Source organism: Centroberyx gerrardi, chromosome 13, assembly GCF_048128805.1.
Source record: "Centroberyx gerrardi isolate f3 chromosome 13, fCenGer3.hap1.cur.20231027, whole genome shotgun sequence".
NCBI classification, from domain to species: domain Eukaryota; kingdom Metazoa; phylum Chordata; class Actinopteri; order Beryciformes; family Berycidae; genus Centroberyx; species Centroberyx gerrardi.
In genome coordinates, this window is record NC_136009.1 from 26,071,815 (window position 1) to 26,087,704 (window position 15,890).

The 15,890-nt window shown below is 41.2% G+C and overlaps 1 protein-coding gene across 2 annotated transcripts in view; it reads left to right on the top strand.

Moving 5' to 3' along the window:
- The window catches only part of crema (cAMP responsive element modulator a), a 492,677-nt gene that overhangs the window by 455,081 nt on the left and 21,706 nt on the right, over window positions 1-15,890 (top strand). Inside the window, exons 1-3 of one of the 2 annotated variants that reach the window (XM_078287566.1) lie at window positions 7,875-7,961; window positions 10,807-10,924; window positions 11,863-11,994. The exons of the other annotated variant lie outside the window; for it this stretch is intronic. Of the exons in view, the coding sequence (XP_078143692.1) occupies window positions 10,817-10,924; window positions 11,863-11,994 (240 nt within the window). The 5' untranslated portion in view covers window positions 7,875-7,961; window positions 10,807-10,816. Of the gene's footprint in view, window positions 1-7,874; window positions 7,962-10,806; window positions 10,925-11,862; window positions 11,995-15,890 lie in introns of those variants that run through there. 2 annotated transcript variants of the gene reach the window in all.

Genomic DNA, 15,890 nt, shown 5'->3' on the forward strand with positions numbered 1-15,890 from the left:
GCAAGAATCCAAAAATCACACTGAAAAATACAGTCGACCATAGTTTTGATCGAACAAAAGAAGAGCAGAAGCCGTGAAAATGACGGGATGTGTACATGAGTATATCAGTGTGGGTAAAGGGTGTCGCATGCATTGACCGTGGTGTGTGTGAGTTGGTATATGGTGCATGAAACTAACAAAACTGAAGAGGGACTGCTTTTTGTAGGCCGATCCACAGGTTCAACTTCTGCTCCTGTAAGCCCCAACCTGTGTTAAAGAGACAGTAGGTTAGCTGTGGAAAGCTGGAGGGCCCAAAGTCATTCTGGATCATAAGAGTATGAGCTAAATGCCTAACATGTAAATATGAATGTCAACCTGTCAAACACATGACAGTTCTGTCTGACAAGGCATCATATTTGAACCAGTAGCGACCTCTTGTGGTGCGTGAAGGGGAATTACATCCTTTCATTTTTCAAGCTTCTTTTAGCACAACCTTCCCTCAAAGAATCAGCCACAAATGAAAATGTAATTGTGCAGTGTGTATCTAATAATGTCCATTTCATATTACGGTTATTTATTTTCTACTGAGGATCCAAAAAGAAATAAGAGTAGGCCTATAAAATATTTAGAGGCTATTATCCTCTGAGTATGTATCTGTATGAAGAGTTTAATTCTAAAGTGGGATGTCCACCATTTGGAAATAAAGACACATTCTCTACTAAAATAATGGCTGGCATGAAAGTGAAGCACGTTGTGGGTTGCTATTGAAGTTATGAGTCAACTTAAGGGCTTTATTGACAAAATGAGTTATGTTTTTGAGGATGAAATGTGTTTTTGAAGTATTGACTTAATAAATATCAGGCAGCAACATTTTTCCAAAGTGGATGTATAGCAGCTTGGATGGGATCCCCTCATATAGGCTACAGCAGATAATTCAATTAATTTATCCCAGTGTTAATAAAATCAAAACAGATTAGGAGGGACATTTTTAAAAATGGCAGGGGAGCTTCAGTTTGTGTGGGCGTTCAAAGGCTTCAGGACTGCAGTTATTTGTGTGTGAATGCCAGAGGGACGACTGGGGGGGGAACCTGGCATCTCTGACACAGCAAACAGATATGTGAGCCAGGACCCCTGGGGGACGCAGCCTCCAACCCCAAACCCCCTCCCCATGTCAGCTGACACAGTCCTAACAACACACTGACACCACACACTGTACATCCCCTCATACTCTGCACCAGGGCTCATTATCTGCAGCCTCCTCTTTAGTTTAAGAAGCAAAAATGTATCACAGCCATATTAACATTACAACAATATGAGGACACAGATGTTGAAGAGGTGTTGTTAGCAATATAATAAGATACAGCATCGTAAAGATAAACAGTAAAGCTTAAGAGAATATAAAGTAGTGTTAAAAAATGAGTATTTCACTCAAAAACACTGTGTATCCATTTTGGAAAAAAATGCTACCTGAAATTTGAAAAGTCTCAAGCTGACCCATAACATCAATAGCAACACATAATATTCTTTCACTTTCATATAAGTAATCATTCTATAAAAGTAGATTTTAGTTTTTTTTTAGAATGGAACATTTCATGTGTAAATGTAGAAATGAGTAATTCAGCTATTGGCAGGTTGGAGTTTTAGTTTTACATTTCTCAGAGGCAGAGCTGCTCTGGAGGCACAAATAATCTGATTGGTTGAGTTAAACCTCAGTGGGCGGAGCCAAAGAGGAAAGTTAGCTAACTGACAAACTTGAATGGCAAAGAAGAAGCTCTATTTTAACCATGGTCAAAATCTAGCCTACAGTAAATGGTAATAGTTTGAACTTGGAAGGTCAGCTAGGCTAACTACCCAGACAACTTAATATGGTTAGATTGTATTTAGCGCTAGGCTTCATAATATTAGCTTCCTCCTCTCTTACCTCTTGTCTTTTCCACTGAGCTTCAGTCTGATGTTACTTAATCAGAAAAACGGATTGTTTGGCTCCGCTCACTGAGGTTTAATTCAACCAATGGGATTATTCCTGCCTCTGAGAAATGCGTGTAGAGCTAAATCTCCTATCTGCCACATATTGAAGGGGCTGCTAAATTTTTAAAATTAGGTCAGCTAAGCTGTGAAGGCCACAACGGACGGACAAATGCCTCTTTGATGGCATTAACAGCATGTAATTGTGTTACGCATTCATCCCAGGCTAATTTTGTGCTAAAGAGCTGTCTGGCCAGGGTCACACTGCCCCCCTGCTGTCAGGCCCCTGTGCCCCCCGGGGCCCCCCTTCTGCTGCTGCTGCTCCACCATCTGGAGCCTCCATCCACCGGCCGCAGGACAGGCCGAGGTGGAGGAGGAGGAGGAGGAGGAGGAGGAGGAGGAGGAGGAGGAAGATGGACAAGGAGGATGGAGGAGGAGGAATAGGAGGAAGAAGGAGGAGGAGGAGGAGGAAGATGGACAAGGAGGATGTGGGAGGAGGAAGGAGGAGGAGGAATAGGAGGAAGAAGGAGGAGGAGGAGGAGGAGGAGAAGGAGGAAGATGGACAAGGAGGATGTGGGAGGAGGAAGGAGGAGGAGGAATAGGAGGAAGAAGGAGGAGGAGGAGGAGGAAGATGGACAAGGAGGATGTGGGAGGAGGAAGGAGGAGGAGGAATAGGAGGAAGAAGGAGGAGGAGGGGGGAGGGAGGAGGAGGAGGAGGAGGAGAAAGAAGATGAGGAGGAGGAGGAGGGGGTGGAGGAGGAGGAGGGAGCAGGGAGCAAGGGGGGAAGCAGAGTGGTGGAGGGGATACAAGCCACAATAAGTAATTTGGCTCCACCGTTTGGAAAGGGTATACACCTACTTACTTGTATAAAATGCTATATAGCAAAAAAAAAATCATATAAGGTGAAACTTGATCACTTGAACGTGATCCATGTGGGGAGACTGGCCCACTGCAGCAGCAGAATAACAAAAGAAAGACAGAATATAAACAAAACAAGGGTTATATAAACATACAAACACTAGAATGTCTGGATGAAAGTATGAAAAGGTATGGATTATAAGAGGCTGTGCAATATAGCAGCAAGATTGGCAGTGGAGCTTACTGAGGCAAAGAAAAATGAATGAAAAATATGTACATTATGAGAATCTACCACAATGAATGAAATATAAGTATTTTTTAAATGTAGTGAATGACTCCAAAATAGATATCTGGCATTTTATATAGAGGATCTGAATAGAATTCTTAATATATATTTACCTATTTACCAATTTATCCAAGGAAGGCATGGGGGGGGGGGGGGGGGGGGGGGGGGGGGGAACTAATTACATTTACTCCAGTTACTGTAATTGAGCAGCTTTTCTGAGCATTTTGTAAAGTCAGTAATTTTACTTTTACTGAAGTAAGTTTTGCTAAAGCATTGTTCTTCACTACATTTAAAATCCCATCCACTACAGAGGACAGATTTTAGCGGCTCTCTATAAGCAACAGAAATTGGACAATTGTAAATTGGCCAATTGTGGATCCATTCACAGTGAGAAGAGTAATCTGTCTTTGCTTAATTTGTGCACTTTATTATGTAATTTCTCATTTTTCTGATGAAAAGAATCTATTGTAGTTTGAACTCTGTCCTCTCTTCCTTTAGAATCACGTTAAAGATCACAGCCGACAACGTTCTCTTCTCTAAAAAGTAACTCAGTCACTTTTACTCTGAGGACATTTTAAAACACACACACATACACACACACACACACACACACACACACACACACACACACACACACACACACACACACACACAGTCTTACTTAAGTCACTTTTGGGGTATTTACATAGACTTACATTCATTTCCTGGATACTTACCCTAACCCTAACCATAACCACTACTTGCCTAAACCTAACCTTAACCTAACCTTAACCTTAACCACTGACCCCAAAATCAACTTTTTACCAATTGGGACACGGCTTTTGTCCCCAATTGCACAAGCCATCTCCAGTCAACTGGTCTTAAGTCTGGTGTGTGTCCCTGAAAGTGACTTAAGTCATACCCACACATACACACACACACACACACACACACACAACTCCCACACCACCTCGTGCGACCACATTTTCTCTCACTCTATACATTAAAAACCATACTCTCTATAACCACACCTCATTCAGCTCTGGGTATTACTGCATCAGGTGTGTTATTGTCACATCATTATCACTCTGTTGGGGATTAAGGAAGGGAATCCCCCATGCAGAGTGCTGCTCTTTGATGTCAGCATGGTCAGTGTTCAAACAGTACGACCCCTCCTGGCACGCAGGCAGACAGATGGAGGCTCAGGTCAACGAGAGTCCCGTTTCAGAAGGCAGGTACAGAACAGATACACACCTACACACACACACACACACACACACACACAGACTCCTTCACTGCAACAAGACCAGGAGAGCATGACTTTAGGAACGCATACAGGCCAGAGTCAAAAATGTTGCATTCTTTATAGGCTGCTTCATTTTGTTCATCCGATCCTGGCTTGATTAATTCATGCTTTTGGAGGCTTTAACCTTGCTAATTTTTAATTGAGTCCAGCTGGAGGAGAAGGATCCATTTCCTGGTTAAAGCCCAGATGAGGCGAACCTTTCCTTGCCAACTCTGTTCTGTTCATTTGGCAGACTGTTTTAGACTGTGGTCACTTTGTCAACCGGCATCGTGGCGTGCAGCAGAGGCTTTTTACTTCAAATGTATAAACTTTAAAAAAAAAAAAATCTTATTTTTCCCCATACTGTGGTGGGAAAACAGCTTGTATTTCCTCAAAGGTTCGAGGTACAGATGTTTTTTAAAAAGCCTTCACAGTGGTAAAAGCCAGGAATTCAGGCTTGAGAAATGTGTTTGTTACCTATGTAGACACATTCTTGGAAGAAAATGTTGTTGTTGTTGTTGTTGTTGTGACCCATGTGGTTTTAGTATTCATGGATGTGAATAATCCTCCACTGGGATAGAACTAGCACTTTTCTGATGTTGATGATGTTTAAATATTCTTGGGAAATTGGTGTTTCCTCTGGTGTTTACACTCTTTACTGGCTGCTTGTAATGCCACTGATGCAGAACTTTAAGCTTATTCCACTGTTGCACTTACTATTAGTTGCTGTGGATAAAAGCATCAGCAAAACGTCTAATTTAAAATGTAACACAGGCCTAAATGTTACGACAGGTTGGCCCTGTGGCACGTTGTTGCTTTCTGTTCAGCCGCTAGATGGCAACGTCAGATCACATTAGTCTGTTTTTTTGACTGAGACCGTTATGAAAATGATTATTTCTATTGCAGATTTGATTAATTTCTTATTGGTTTGAATTAAATTATCTCATGGCGTCTTTCAGGGGGAGAATCACGCTGCAATCCATTACAAAAACACACCGATCCTATAATACATTTTAGAAAGATACTATACAAATATTACAGCAAAACGATAAGCTCCTATAGGAATATTATAGTGATACCATAGGAGTTAAAACAATGACCATAGAGTACAGTAAGGTCACTATAAACTTACTATTGAGTACCACAGGCACACTTTAAGTCCCTATATGAATATTATATGTATATTACAATAATACCATAGGGGATAAAACAATGTTTTTTGGGTAGGGATTCTTTTAAACACAACGTGTGGTGTCTTGACTCTTGTTACTCGAGCGCGCACAGTTCAGCTGTACTCCCTGTATGTGTAATCTGTAAGGCTCCGCCCCTCTGTAGTCCTCTGGTGTTAAACTGACTCAGAGATTGGGGGGAAAGCAAAGAGCTCTCACTCTGCCTCCATTTCTTGGCACCACAAACGTCATCTTGAAGCGAGCAGGATCAGAGTCTACGCTCATATCTTCTGTTAAAAACATCTGTGGTTTACAATAGGACCAGATTACACACAACCCTAAAGTATTGTTAACATGCAGAGACTTTTATATGGGTAAATTTATGCGAAAACAAGTGACCGTTTTTTCTGTTTTTGCTTAGTAGAGACAATGACAGGCCTAGACTTGTTATTCTCTGTGTGCAATGTGATTTTATTGCTTTTAAACTGTTTTAATGTTGGAATTTCACTCATATATTTCACATAAAAGTGCGTTTTACATAAAGGAATAGGGGTTTATGAGGTTTTATTTGTTTTGAATACCCAACACAAAACTGAAGAATTACCTGTTAACAGTTTTTTTAAAGGAGCATTAAGTAATCTATGACCTCTATCAACCTCTGTTGTGACTAGGAACTGCAACAGCGTCAACAGGCTGCAGCATGAAATATTAAAAAACGACTCCCACGCTGCAGCTTCTCTATTTTGGTTCAGAGTGTTCATGCAGTGGAGTTACAGTTGGGTCCAATGCACTTTAAACAGCAATTCACCTACTAATGACTAATCTACTGCACAGAATGGATAGAAACCTTTTCATAGCCATTTTCAATTTTCAGAACTGATTGAATCTGAAGTTAAATGACCCCAACCCTGATGGAACAGAGCAACTCTCCTTATAAAACTCACATTGTAATGTCATGATGTGTTCAGTTGGGACATAAACACAAAATATTTCATCAAACCTATTTCTAATTTCTAATGTGAATCAAAGCAGACCTTCATGTTCACAGTGCTGAAAAGATAAGAGCGATGCTGCAGTGTTCGGGAAGGTTTTCTCTTCATAAACAGCAGTTTCAAGGTTTTCCCATTCACTGCTGTGTGTGTGTGTGTGTGTGTATGTTTGTGTGTGTGTGTGTGAGAGAGAGAGAGAGAGAGTTTGTGTGTATCATGTATGTGAAAGAGACACACAATGATCTGCACCCTTATCATCATGAACACTAAAGTCAGTGCTATATTCCCTGGGGTTGCTATGGAAACTCATGCACAGCTAAAATAAATCTCCTTTTTCAAAGTAATTTAGGCTAATTTTATATTGAGTCTTAAAATCTGAGTTTGTGTAAAACAAGTGCACCAAAACTGCCGGCTGGGATAGATATTTTCACATGCTTCAATACAATTCATCGTGTTTCAGTAATTTTCTTCACACAAGTCACACTACCTTGAACATGGAGTAGTGCTATCTTAAGATACTTGTTTTGAGAAAAAACAAGACGAGTAAGCTAGCTAATTAGTGCAGAGATTCAACAGAAACGTCTAGTGAAGAGGTGATATCGAGGGCTTGGAGCCTTTCTGCACTCCACTGTTGTAAAGACTGTTATCGGAGCACTTGTGGCCTTTCTGCTAGCTTGAACCAGTCTGTCCATTCTCCTCTGACCTCTGGCATTAACAAGCTGTTTTCGGCCACAGGACTGCCGCTCACTGGATGCTTTTCGTTTATCACACCATTCTCTGTAAACTCTAGAGACTGTAGTGCATGGTAATCAGTAGGTCGGCTGCTTCTGAGATGCTGAACTAGCACCAACAATCATACCAATCAATCAAAGTTGCTTAGATCACGCATCTTGCCCATTCTAATGTTTGGTCAAACAAAAACCTAAACCACTTCACCATGTCTGCATGCTTTATATATTGAGTTGCAGCCACATGATTCACTGTTTGGAGGAGCAGGCTATTTGTGTTAATGAGCAGGTGTACCTAATAAAGTGGCCTGTGAGTGTAATATGTCATATTTATAAGCTACTATCTCATAATTATGACTTAGCCTACTATCTCATAATTATGACTTAGCCTACTATCTCATAATTATAAGATAGTATCTCATGGCTTAGCATCTCATAATTATGAGATACTAAGTCATAGTATAATAGTACATAGTCAGAGAAAAAAAATCTCACTTGATGATGAAAAAAACTAGTCTAGCCTAACGGGATTTAAGCGAACGCGGAAGTGCGCAGGAGTGGGACCTCTCGCTCCGCCCGAACACTCTCTGGCGTTAAACTGACTAGTCGGTCGACATTTTCAGCACAGCATCATCAGCGCTGACGTGGGAACTACGTGAGCGAAGGCACAGGCCGTCCACCCCTACTGTAATTAGTGACGAGTCAGACTACGTAAAACTCCGGTAAGTCACTGCAAAGCTGTCACATTCGGTCAGCGCCACCTCACACAGAGTGTAAGGAAACTGTGCGAAGAAGTCTGCGGTTTGAAACTTGACATTAAAACTTTGTACTGTGACGAGGCTTTTGAATTAGCCGATTAACATGGAGTGAAATCAACCTGAATAGGCGCTCTCTCTCTCTCTCTCTCACTTGGCCCCGGTTACTTTCTATTTGAGTGTACAGCTGCGTCAAGTCAGCCGGTGTAAGGCAGGGCAAGACAGGAAGTTAGGCGGAAGCTGTAGCTGTATCAAAATAAAAGCCTATTTGGCACATATGCAGAAAAGACTTCAACGATTACATTTTAATTTACTCCAGATTCCTTCATAGATATACCTTCTAAATGTGTACTTTGTGTTACTCTAAAAACAAAACTAAAGAAGAAATGGTTTACACAGTTACTCAGGAACAAGAACCTTAATTCAAAAAACATTTTTCTCTGCACTGAGCCAATATCTGTAGGCACATATATTTGGTTTAGGTTTATTAAGTACTCACATGGCAGCTGACAATTCATCTGAAATATGTGAGCATCACAATAGTGTTTAGTTTAAAATATACACATCATGGTGAAAAAGAAAAGAATAATAGTCTTATAATAAGTTAGAAAACATTATAAAATAAAAAAGCAAACATTTCAGCACATAGCCAGGTTAAAACAAGAAACAAAAATTGCACCAAAATATGAGCAAATGTTTCCACATACAGTATATACCTGCACATGTATGCACACACCTATACAGTACATACGTAAATATATATACACATACCAAGTTTACTTATCAAAAGCAAAAGAAGAGAAAAACGAGGAGGTGGGGGGGGGGGGGGGGACATGATAAAAGTATGCCACAGAAGGAAGCTGTTACAATTCCTTATTTAAAAGCAGATAATGCTTTCTATTCTTTACCTGATCCTAACCAGACTCTTACAGCCTTTTCCCCCTGTTATTTTTTTCCCCTTTATTTGCTAACAAGAATCCGGTAAACGTGTATGACAAGCGACATCTAAATTCCTAACAGTCTCTGTCAGGAAGTGTGAAAACGTACCTTGGGTGGTAGCTGACAGAGTCCCATCATGCCAGCTGCTCCCACTGGGAGCCCTCATAATGACACTGAAAGACGTCAGGAGCTGAACAAACACTCACTGTCAACACTGATCTTCAGACCGTTTTCTATGACTCACACGCAAATTGCCAGATAAATCAAAACATGGAGTCTACAGGATATTGAGTGTGATGTAATGGTTCCTACTGCTTATCTCAAATGTGTTCATTACTTTGGAACAGCCTGCCTCAGGAGCTTTGGCTGGCAAATGTAGCTGCATCATTTTCCTGCTTTATTTCTTTTCAGCCCTGTTTTTGATTCATATCTCACTTTGTTTGTCCATTTGGCTTTTATTTATTATTGTTTTCTTAATTGGAAAGCAGTGTTTCAACTCAATTTTGAAAAGTGCCACACAAATAAACGTTATTATTTTTTATTTTTAGCTATAGAAGTTGATAACGGCCATGTCGTATGTTTTTTGATCCCAAAATACATAGTTTTGATCACAAATAATTGTGTTATGATGAGATATCAAACTTAATTTTCTTGAGATCACAACTTAATTATTCCGTTACCTCGACATAACAAAATAGCAGCCTTCAGTTCAAGTAAAATTTGAATCTTATCTATGATAGAGAGGCACAAGGCAATTTCTGCCTGTGTCAGTCTGTGAATAAAGTAAAACCTGATGAGTAGATCAGTCGCGGTCTTTCCTTTCTCTGATATTGTCTTTCACTACTTTGGTTTCTATCCAGTAAAGTGGGCTGCAGACTGCGACACCTCGAGCCCTTCTGAAGTCAAAATTGGAGAATTACCTTAGACCTCTCAAGAATTTTTTATTTTTTTCATTAGCTTGAGATAAAAAGAAAATTTGTCATGATCTTGAGCAGGGTTTGACCGATATGGACCTTCAAAGGCCAATGCTGATATTTTTGTATTGAAGCTGCTGATAACCAATGTTTTTGACAATTTTCATGCCCAGGAAATCTCAAAACATATTCAAGTATTCAGTGTTTTCCCCCAGAATTTGATTCTTGTCAGGTTGGAAACAGCATTTATACCATCAAGTGACACTAAAACTCACTTAAAACCCATACTAATACAATTCAGTCAGGAACACTTTAGTCTCTATAAAGGAAAATAAAGAAACAACTTTTTATTGCAGTTTTTACAGACTTATAATGTAGCTGTGGTCAGGGAGGAACCTCCATCATATCAGAGGTAGATGACACTGATTGGCTGATGTCTGATATTTAATAAAAGGCCAATATCGGGTTTAACCCTAATCTTGGCAAAACCAAGATTTCTAATGCAATCATTAATTTGTGATCTTGAGATAATGGAATTGGAAAACAATGTATGCAAATAAGGCCTTTCTCAGCCTCAGCAGTAATAATAATCTGTTTGCCTCTCTGTGTGTCTGTCTGTCTGTCTGTCTGTCTGTCTGTCTGTCTGTCTCTCTGTCTGTCTCTCTGTCTGTCTGTCTGTCTGTCTGTGTGTCTTTCTGTCTGTCTGTGTGTCTGTCTGTGTGTCTGTCTGTCTGTCTGTCTGTCTGTCTGTCTGTCTGTGTGTCTTTCTGTCTGTCTGTCTGTCTGTCTGTCTTTCTGTCTGTCTGTCTCTCTGTCTGTCTGTGTGTCTGTCTGTCTGTCTGTCTGTCTGTCTGTGTGTCTGTCTGTCTGTCTGTCTGTCTTTCTGTCTTTCTGTCTGTCTGTCTGTCTGTCTGTCTGTCTGTCTGTCTGTCTGTCTGTCTGTCTGTCTGTCTGTCCAGCTGACTGACCATGGAGACCTCGGTGTCGTCTCCACCAGACGGCAGTTTGAACGACTCGGTGAGCGATGGAGAGGAGACCAGCGGTGAGGCCAGTCCGCCTCCCGCAGCCCTTCCTCAGGTATGAATACACCTTGCTTTATTTACACAGAGCCTCTTATCCAGCTTCAGTGTCGTACTCGAGGGTGTTCACGGACACACGTTAGACAGGACGGTCTGTCTAACCACAAAGACACACCCTACCGCCCTCGCTGTAATTTAGGCGTCAATATGAACTTGTTTCTCTGGATTGATAGGGGAAACGACATTTGCAGGTGATGCCGAAAGAGAGTAAAAGTAGATTTGTCCTCCGGAAACGTCACAAGAAATAAATTAGCTTCCCAAAATAGAGCTGCGGCAATTAATGCAACGTGAATACTTCAGAGAAACCTGAACAAGACTGATTTTGAGTGGGCATTTTGCATTTTGCCAATAGTATGACAAAAACCTACTCCAAAATAGTTACCCATGTATCATTGTTTTAACACATTCACTACCTACTATTCATCTACATATGCAATATCCTGCATATGTATTATTCCATACTACATATTCTACATTCTCTAATCCATTTTGGAAAAAGATCTTTAGCTGAAGCTCAGTCAGTATCTCTTTATTTATTTATTTATCCTTTATTGAGGGCAGCATGGAGGACAAACTGTACAGAAAAGTTGCTTACAAGAACATAAAAAGACAAAACACTTGGGTAAGCATAGTCACATAGCACTAATAAATACATAATCAAGATTAATAGAATCAATCAAGTACATAATTTACATAATCGCAGAAACATTGTCCAATATAGCTACTTTCAAGAAGAATAGAAGAGAATTCACCAAAGGAAATCATATCAGTCAGTTTTAAATCATTCTGTAGTGCGTTCAGTGTAGATCCAATCTGTGAAAATGTTATTTTGTCAGCCACAGTTACCTTCTCTTCTTTTACAAACACCGTAATATGTTTTCTTCTTGTGCTGTCAGTCCTTGTGCGAGGCGTGAATCTGTTTGGTTGTGCCTGCAGGTGTCGGTGGGCTCCGGCGGGTCCGGGGTGACGATGCTGCAGCTGTCTGACGGTCAGACGGTGCAGGTCCACGGTGTGATCCAGACCCCGCAGTCCTCCGTCATACAGTCACCCCCGGTCCAGACGGTCCAGGTGAGGAGACGCTCTGGCTCTGTATTGTATTCGGTTGTGCCTGCTTGGATTATAGCACCGCGTTGTGCTATGAACAGCTCATACAGTTCCTCACATGCACATCTGGGAGCTGCGGTTCAGCCACGGTTTTATAATGGTTGGCCACTGACTGAGCAGCTCCACTGGGGCAGTCAGGGTTAAAGGACAAGTTCTGTGATTTTGTACCTACTAGTGCAGTGCCCGTTCGCCCTGCTGCTGCACAGAGCGCTGTTCGCTTGTTTATTCAAAGTTTATTAATATTGTCGCGTGTCCAAATTGCACCAAATTCGACACTGCACGTCCTTGGGTCCCCAGCAACACACCCGCCAAGTGTGAAGTAGATCGGACAAACGGTTCTCGAGATATGCGAAGGACACACAGACAGACAGAGATTCCTTGCTTTATAGTATGATATATAATTTGTCTCTTCCATGCCTGTAGTACTTGGACCCACAGGGAATATTGGCTCCAGAGTCAGCTGTCGTTTGAAACGGCGAGCTCCGTTGCAAAATATCTCCAAGAAAAGCCAGTCTGTGAAAACGATATGGCGACCGACCGTATTTCTACCCACGGCCTGGAAAGCAGCAGCAGCACCGAACCACTTTGTCTTCTACCAAACTCTACTTTTTACAATCTGACCCGACCGTCTGCAAAACCAGAACACTCCGGCGGTAACACACTTCCACCTCACAGCAGTCTGTGCTGCGGCAGAGAAAAAGTTCTGTAGTTCTGTGATTTCCTGATTAGTGAAAGTGTACGTAATGGTGGAATTGTGTCATGAAATAAGAGCTAATTAAAATTTTTGTACTTCGCATCTTTTCCGTTTACTCTCAACTCTCCTGTAGAGCCTACAAGTGGCTTTTTTGGAGACCTCACTGTTTCAGCTGACTCTGAAGTCAATATTCTCTGCTAAGTACTACAGGTATGGAAGAGACAAATTACTGTATATATAGGTCCAAAATTGCCGAAATTATCCTTTAAAGTGCCTGGTTCGAGGGCAGCTTGACAGCAGCTGTCGAGGGAGGTGAGTGTGCTGCTCGTTGACTTTCCCAGCCCAGATTTCCCTGCCGGCCCAGAGATTCAAACTGGTGAACTTCCAGTCACAAACACACTAAAGCTAAGCGTCACTCTACTGACAAACCTATCAGGTGTGTTGTATCACAGTGATTCTAGCTTACTCTGTGATATTGACAGAAAACAAAAAAAAACAAAACTAATTGCAATTTCTGAGATGATATACACGGCGGCATAGGTTTAATGTTTAAAAATGTGCTGTGGTGGAATTTGCTTATATTATCGGCGTCTAAATACACATAATATTTTCTCTGGCATGCAACTTAAATGTTGGGCCAGTGATTCTGCAAAACCCCAGAGCGCCTGGTTTAGGAGGCTGTTTGCGAAACTCTAACTGGGCGGTCCTAGTTTACTCTAATTTCCATAACCAGTCCCTAGATTCGTTTTTGTTTAAGGAAATTTGCAGAATTCACCGGAAATATATTACGGTTTACACCAAATATGTGTCTCTGTGTTTGTGCCTTGTTTACTACCAGTTATCCCAAGTTTCTCACAAAGCCTTGCTGGGGAGAAGAGGTTTCATAGCCAGGTACCAAGTCAGCCATATTTTGTCAAAAACTAGATATTTAAATAAAACACACAATAAATAGATATGTCCTTAACAGGACATAACAGGTCTTTATGTGTGGCTGAAACTAAACTTTTGGGAACATGTATTCAGGTGGGTGAAAAAGTTAATTAAAATGGTGACAATAGTATTATGGTTAGACCTATATTTTGGTTTGCCAATACATCAGGCTGATATTGGTCTTTTATTAAATATTGGACATAGGTCAGTCATATAGTCCATCTCTGATATGATGAGCTACATCAAAACAGTCTGTAAAACATGCAATGAAATTTTCTTTTCTTTTAAGGAGCTGCTAACAACCAAAAATAATTCACTAGTCTGGGTTTTAATAAACAGTTTTCGTGTCTTTTGATAGTATAAATGCTGTTTCCACCTTACCACGAATAAAATTCTGGGGGGAAACACTGAATACTTCATTATTTGGAATTTCTTGGGCATGAAAAAAGTCAAACAGCCAATTAAAATATTGGCTATCGGCAGCTTCAGAACAAAAATATCATCCTTCAAAAAGCCGTATCAATATATCTCTGAACTGCTCTGAACACAGATGGAACCGAATAAGTGGAAGCCCATGATAAGCGCTGTAGAATAATTAATGGGCCATGATGCAGGAGTTTGTGTGGTGGAGATACAGTATACTGGAGTGCCGCCCCATCTAATGCAGCGCAGCTGTTAATAGGATTGGCTTGAGCGGTGGGATCTGTGTTGTAAGCTCATCAGTCTAACCTTCACACTCAGGCGGTGTTGTGTCTGGGGCTCGGCGATAGCTCCACTCGGACCAAAACATGCCGCTGTAGACGCACCAGACAATAATGACCTGTGAGGTAAAGCTGCACGATATCGACCAATGATTATCTTACGATTCTTTCAGTGAATATTGTGATGCGAACTCAACTTGTGGACAGAGCTTTTTCAGTGTAACTTTATTTTCGGCACTTGAAAGATGAAATGTTACTGCTTAGAATTTGATATTCATGAGGGTTTACTCATGAATATCTCATTTATCAACACATGTTTTAAACAAATCATTTGAAGGTAAGGTTGTGTTGATCTCAGCTAGATTTGTGGAATAGTTAGGGCCTTTTGAGGAGAAGCCGAGTGGGTAGGTATGTTTTACTATGTTTCAGTTAGATTTTCTCCGATGTGCAAACCAGGGATTCTTCACAGCCCCAGAAAACATTTAACAGGTCACCTTCTAGTTTAAAAAAAATGCTGCCTCTTGTGACTAGAAAATTACATTTGTCAGTGTTACAAATTAAATTGTTTAACTTCATTTAACTGTGCAGCCCTGTGAAAGCCTTCAATTACTGTGCAAAGACTTACAGGTACTTGATCAAAAGTATTTCTATAAAGGAAATTGTTCAAGAATCAAATCGGTATAATCCATAGTGAAATGCCAGATACCATTTTTTGTTGACTCAGTTCAAATGCAACTACTTAAGTTGGGGTAGCTGCCTTATGCAGAAGAACACAGAACAGACGAGAGCTTGATTCCACTGATTCACAGTGACAGTGTTGGATGTGCTGAAAAACATATTGGAAAGCAGTAATACATTACATTTGAAAAGCTTTGTGTTAAACTAGTCAAATGATTATTACTTGCATTCTTTGTTGTAGTGGGATTAAACAACACACATTTCAGTATCATCAAATAGTTTTTATGCTGGCACTCCGTTCTCCATAATATCAGTGAGCCTCAGCGATACCAAGTACGACTGTCACGGCTGGTGCTAGCAGGGTAGCAGGAACACAGGGGATAGGACCCAAATGCAGACGCCTGAGGCAGAGCTGATGCAGTTCAGTGATTTTATTATCACAGTGAGGTACAAAGGCTTGGGATGGTGAGGCAGGCAAGGGTCAAAACCAGGGAAGGTAGTCCAAACTGGCAAACAAAGCAGGCAAGAATCAAAAAGTCCAACACACAGGCAAGGTCCAAAACAGGCAGGTAACAGGTCTCTAGAGAGCAAGACACGAAGCACACGGCAACTTGACTTAACGATCTGGCAGGGAACAAAAGGAAGTGAATATGTACTGAAGGCTGAATAAGGAATGAGGTGCAGGTGGGGAGACGGGAGGGAAAGCTCGGGTGACCGCAGGGCCGATGAGAAGCGGGAACAGGTGTGTGGGATGGGTGGGGCAGTCAGGTGATGAGGGAAGGAGGGAAAGTCCGAGGACATCTGGTGGACGGCTAGAGGATGGCAGAAGTGGGGAGTCGAAGGAAAGAACACGGCCT